We start from the raw sequence: 6,000 nt of genomic DNA, 5'->3' as shown, positions 1-6,000 counted from the left end.
AAAAAAGTCACCGATTCGACAGATGAAATGCACTGCCGCTGGCCACATCCCAGCTGCGATCGCAGCAATAACATTAATCGCAATCAAACGTCTTCCTGGAGGCGTACTTCTTGTATTTTACAATATTTTTACAATAAACCTCGCAACAAAAAAATGTACTCAATAGCTGCTTTCATTCACCTATTACAACCCGATCCGCACTTACTTTGTGCATTGCATTTTGGGTTATGTAGTATTTCGCTGAAAATATTTCCTTTGATGTGCTATACGGACTACGACAGATCAAACTACAAATCCCAGCATATACCGCGCGGGTTCTTCCTGTCACGTGTGCCCTGCTTCAGGACTGCGAGGACAGTGTCGGTGAGTAGGTCGTGAGGTATTTTGTGTTTGGAAAACAATCTAATAGGCGTGAATACGGGTAGGTTATAATTGTTGTCCTTTAGCTGCGAGTATTTTTTTATTAATATCTGTGGGTTTTCACTGTTAGTGTAGTAGGTAAGCTTCTATATTTTTTATTTCGTAATGAATCCGTCACAACGAAATTGTTTATTGGCAAGGGCGAGTAATATATTTCTTATCATTATTGCAATGTACGTGTATTATATAAATTGTTACGGAATTCTACACATTATGTCACTGAATATCTAGTCACTGTATACGACTGCAATCTTGTGAAAAGTGTTTATACTTGATAAAAGCAACAGCTACTGACTGTACGCAAGTCCTACTGTCCATTTCAAATGTAGCCACGGGCGCGCACCCCTGTGCGCTAAGGGATTCTTTTCTAATAAGGGAAATAAAGTTTACATCGGTAGGTTACATTAATTGTCAAATGGTGTTTCTTCCACAACCTCAACCTTAGCAAAGTGAATGATACACTTTTTTTGACAGTGTATAAGTAAATAACTCCTTACACTTACATAGCACTTCTCTGGACACTCCACTCAAAGTGCTTTACAGGTCATGGGGATCCCCTCCACCACCACCAGTGTGCAGCCCCACCTGGATGATGCGCCAGTCCGCTCCCCACACACCAGCTCTCAGTGGGGAGGAGAGCAGAGTGATGGAGCCAGTTCAGAGAGGGGGGTTATTAGGAGGCCATGAATGGTAAAGGCCAGGGGGAAATTTGTCCAGGACGCCAGGGTAACACCCCTACTCTTTTTGAGAAAAGCCCTTGGATTTTTAATGACCACAGAGAGTGAAAATGTCAGTTTTACATCTCATCCGAAGGACAGAGCCTTTTTACAGTATATTGTCTCCGTCACTGTACTGGGGCATTAGGTACCACATAGACCACAGGGTGAGCACCCTCTACTGGTGTGCAGGGTGAGCGCCCCCTGCTGGCCCCACCAACACCTTTTCCAGCAGCAACCTTAGCTTTCCCAGGAGTCTCCCATCTAGAGAGAGAGATTTACCTCTCTTATTTGACATGAGTAAAGGAAATATCAGTTTTCAATGAAGAATGGGGGGAAAAACAAGTGACTGCTTTTCAAAAGCAGGCACTACACATGTATGTTTGCATTGCCACTGGGGATTTAAAGATCCAGCAGAGCTGGGGCCCTGGATTCAATTCCAGACCTGGGCTGCTGTCTGTGTGGAGTTTGCAGGTGCTCCAGTTTCCTCCCACAGTCCAAAGACGTACTGGTGGGTTAAATGGCTTCTGTGAAATTCAGCCCTGTGTGTAGACTGGTGTCTGTTGCTTCCCAGGACAAACTTCGGCTCCCCCAAGACCTTGTATTGGATAAATTAGTTAGAAAACAGATTTGAAGGGGAACTGCAACTATTTTCATATTCCAGGGTGAAAACGAATCAGCATTGATGAGTGAATTTTAAAGCTCAGGAAAAGTCAAATGTAAGTTGTAAAACCCGATTTAAATCAGAAAATAATAATACATTTCAAGGTATGCGTCATGTCATATTCCGTGATTCAGAGTGAGGCAACAGAACTTCCAGTGAAGCCAGGCAGGCTTGTTAATACATCTCTTTTAATCCAGTAGAAATCCCTTGACTTCAAGACACTTTTACCAACAAATACTAATTTGTGAACTCTTTACATTGATCATGACAGTGACTAGCGAGCAGGAAGGGCTGCTTCACGTCACAATTCGTGGGAACCTGAATGCGAGTTTGCAACAGCGCGGGGACTTACAGTACTTCCACAAAGTTCACTAGTTTGTGCTTAATTCAAAATTTGGAAATTGTTTCTATAATGTCAGTGGATTTATTTTGTTACTGAGATTTAATAAGTGGTTGAGGATTTGGGACTGCAGATCCCCTTTAAAGATCCCTGTTTTCCTGGACCAGGTCCGATGCTGAAAGATACGAGGGCTGCGACAGCTCTTGGGGTGGAAGTGCCTGACCTGCTTGTTCTCCCCGATTTCCAGCCTCCGGTGTCCGGGCCCATGTTGCTGAGGATTCTCAGAACGAGGGGCCCCTTCGTGTCCACGATTGCCCCCTTCCGCCCCGTGACCGGCCAGCCGCCCCAGATGGACCCCAGCCGCCCCGTGGAGAGCGCCATCCGGGCCAAGCTGAGCCGGGCCCTGGCGCCCGCCCACCTGGAGGTCCGGAACGAGAGCCACCTCCACGCCGTGCCCCCCGGCTCCGAGTCCCACTTCCGCGTGCTGGTGGTGAGCGAGCGCTTCGGGGGGCTGCCCCTGCTGCAGCGCCACCGCCTGGTCAACGAGGCCCTGCGGGACGAGCTGGCCACCTCCGTCCACGCCCTGGCCATCCAGGCCAAGACCCCAGCTCAGTGGGAGAGCGACCCCCGGCTGGCCAGGAGCCCCCCCTGCCTGGGCGGATCCAAGAACGACGGCACCGCCGCGCACAAGCTGTCCGGCCGGGACTGACCACCGGCTACTGACGCCACCCTCAGTCCACGGGGACGGGGACCCCAACTTCCTGTTATGAAGTAAATAAAACTGCACTTGGCATTTGGATCTCATTTTTAACTTGTATTGACTTAAGTGTTTCCATGATATTAAAAGTAACTTGTTTATTTTAACACCTCTTAGTTGTAAACTGTAAAACCATCCAGCCCTTAAAAATTCTGGTTAATGGGTTGCTTGTGTGATCATATCTTCCCAGGATCTTATAGAGATGGGAGTCACACCCCACAAGCCAGTGGATTTTTCTTTTAGATACCCATTTGTCAGTGAACCTCTGGCACAAGGGGTTATTGCTTGACAGAGCCACGTCATTGACGAGACACTTGAGGAAGCAGAGGTGCAGTTGATTCCAGCAGGAAACTTACTCCTTGCCTTGTCAAAGTGATTTTTTTCTTGCCAAGAAAAAACAAGCCTGTCTATTTCCTTGTCATCTCACAAAGATGTTCTCATTGCATTGACCTGTCAAAACGGCGCTTCAGTATGAACAGTATGGACCAGTAGTTGCTAATGTTGAGTTGGATTATTTCTCATTTTTCGTTGGGACGTTTTCTGTATTCAACAGTTGTGGAGCAGCTTGTGTCTCTGCGAATTGTCTTCTTTTTAAAGAGAAAAATCCTGTTAAGAGGCACAAGGATTCTACTTGGATTTTTAAAAGTCCACATCTTATTGACATATCCAGTTATTAATGTTAAACCCCTTTTTAGGAGACCTGACCCTTTCTGATGAGCCCTTCAACTTTGTCTCTCTGGATTTTGCTTTGGAAAATGCAGGCTCCTCTTCAAGTTAAGTTACAGATCGGCAACAAGCTACCAAACAGGCTTTCTCTTGTTTGTGTTTCTTCTAGATTTCTGTTTTGAAAGACCCAATTTCCCAGTCTAGGTCTTACATAAGCTTCGTCTGTGAGCCGAAATTAATTTTCAGCATTGTATCTTATAGCGAGTAATTTCATCCTTTGACCAGATGCATAAAACACTTTAACTTACACACTTAACTTCAGTGACCTTTGAGTTTCAGGGTTTTGGACAAAGCACCTGAACACATATAGATTAATGTGTTTTGTATAATGAGAAAAATACTGTATACATGTTCAATAATGCAGATTTTTTTTTTCAACCAGGAGATTTTCTTTGATCTGTTCCAAAGCATTTATAAGCCTCAAAGGAACAGGTAACGGGTTTGTTCCAGGCTGAAAAGAAAACAAAGGAAACAATGTTTCGGCTGTGGAGCCTTCTTCAGGTGTGAGCAACCTTCTTCTTCAGCTGTGGAGAAGGCTCCACAGCTGAAACGTTGTTTCCTTTCTTCTCTGTTCAGCAGGGAATAAGCACATTACCTGTTCCTTTGCAACCTCCGGATGCTGATGCAGCTCCCCATCAGAACTATTTATAAGCCTCTGCTTATCAACTCCTCTTTAAAGCATCTGATGGGATAATGAATGTTCTTTATCCTCTTTATTGTTTTTGCTTTACTGTTTTATTTACTATGTACTGTGTTCTGTAGTAAAGCCAGCTCCTTACTGTTATAATCGGGTTCGTTAACGATGAGTCACTTCGAGCACGTTGTGCCTAAGCCGTGTGATGGCTTAGATCAGAAGGGTCTGGTAGTTTCAGTGTCAAAGTCTGGAGGTTTAAAATGAAGATGGATACAAGCTTGATTTAGAGTGTATACTTCTAAAACTACAACACATACATGAGGCAGTATTCTTATCATATGGAAATGTCAAGAGTAATATATGATTTTGATGAGTTGAAATTAATTCTTTCATGAAAACTGGCTAGTGGTCACATTTTGACAAGACTCTGAAATCTGTAAGGGTCACAATCTTAAGTACTTTTATATTTCAGACGTGAAAAATCCTGTATAAAAGTAAGTAAGATTCCAAAACAATGAAATTGGTTGGTTTTTTCCAGCTGTGTGCTGAGCTATGAAGTATGCAGAGTGCTGTATTGGTGGGCAGTTGCAATAGCATGGGGATACAGCTTTTGTACTCTGTCTCTGCCGACATACAATCAAAGAACATTTTTTGCAAATATGCAAAGCTTAAGACTGCCTGGCTTCCTCTGCTGCAGGCTTAGTTGAGTTCAATTCAGATACAAAATACCACAAACGGCTTCTCCAGTTGGCAAAAGCTGCAATCACATTGTGCCAGCCACTGACAAATCTGCCCTACCTCCTTCATAGTGATCATCAGTAATGCTAGTGATGGGCAGACATCAGCCCTGGAATCGTATTCACAAATTTCACAAATTCCGAATTAAGCACAAAATTGTGAACTTTGTGGAAGTACTGCAGAGTCCATGCTGAAAAGAAGAGAGACAACAGAGGTGAAGAAGGCTCCACAGCTGAAATGTTATGTCTCTTTTCTTTTCAGCATGGACTCTGCAGTACTTCCACGAAGTTCACAATTTTGTGCTTAATAAACTTTTACTTGTTCCTTTGCAGGCTGCGTCAGCTACTTGTACCATATACTCACCATGTTGTCGCAAACCCCGGTCTCTCCACGGGCGAGAGAGAGAGATCGTGAGCATTGTGACGTGAAGCAGCCCTTCCTGCTCACTAGTCACTGTGATGACTAAGTCATGCAACGTACAAGCGACTAAGTTCAGGTTGTGCAGCAGACATTTCACCACAGAAATGTTCCACCGTAATCTGCAAGTGAATAGTATTGGTCGGCACAACTGTTTCCAAATGAAGAGCAATATTTAACAGTCTTCACAAGCCTGCCTGTTCCCAATATAACAGTGCCCCTTATCACCAGCATGGCGCTGCCAAACCTGGAAATGCCATCTCTTTTGTGATGTCAATTGGAGCTATAACACGTTACTGTATACATTTTATATTCATTGGGGTTTGAAATGTACCCATCAATGTTGATTCAATAAAAATGATGTTGCAGCTCCCTTTTAACAGCCTTCAGAGCTGTTAGACGCAGAACTCACTGGGATGTGGTTCTCATTGATCTCTGACGATGTCAGCAGCCATATCACCCTGCAACTCACAACTGGCAACCCACTGAAGCTCAGCAGGTGTGAGCCTGGTCAGTACCTGGATGGGAGACCTCCTGGGAAAAACTAAGGTTGCTGCTGGAAGAGGTGTTAGTGGGGCCAGCAGGGGG

General features: G+C 44.5%; 1 protein-coding gene across 2 annotated transcripts; it reads left to right on the top strand.

Annotated features, from left to right (window-relative positions):
- Positions 1-243: 243 nt before the first annotated feature.
- bola1 (bolA family member 1) lies at positions 244-4,410 on the top strand. 2 transcript variants are annotated; one of them, XM_006641777.3, is made up of 2 exons: positions 244-363; positions 2,388-4,410. In XM_006641777.3, exons 1-2 carry the CDS (start codon positions 259-261, stop codon positions 2,847-2,849), a joined length of 567 nt encoding a protein of 188 aa, XP_006641840.2. In that variant the 5' UTR covers positions 244-258; the 3' UTR covers positions 2,850-4,410. The 2 variants fall into 2 exon arrangements, with proteins under 2 accessions (XP_006641840.2, XP_015192165.2); XM_015336679.2 differs by having other exon boundaries at positions 340-421.
- The last annotated feature ends 1,590 nt before the right edge of the window (positions 4,411-6,000 follow it).

This window comes from Lepisosteus oculatus, chromosome 27 (genome assembly GCF_040954835.1).
Source record: "Lepisosteus oculatus isolate fLepOcu1 chromosome 27, fLepOcu1.hap2, whole genome shotgun sequence".
Taxonomy (NCBI): domain Eukaryota; kingdom Metazoa; phylum Chordata; class Actinopteri; order Semionotiformes; family Lepisosteidae; genus Lepisosteus; species Lepisosteus oculatus.
Note: the sequence above shows the minus strand (reverse complement) of the source record. Positions and strands in the feature narration are given on the sequence as shown.

Excerpts from the sequence above, each read along its gene's own strand:
- bola1 (XM_006641777.3), top strand. The coding sequence starts at position 259 with ATGTGCTATACGGACTACGACAGATCAAACTACAAATCCCAGCATATA. Across the intron at positions 364-2,387 it reads GGACTGCGAGGACAGTGTCG|CCTCCGGTGTCCGGGCCCAT; the intron begins GTGAGTAGGTCG and ends CCCGATTTCCAG.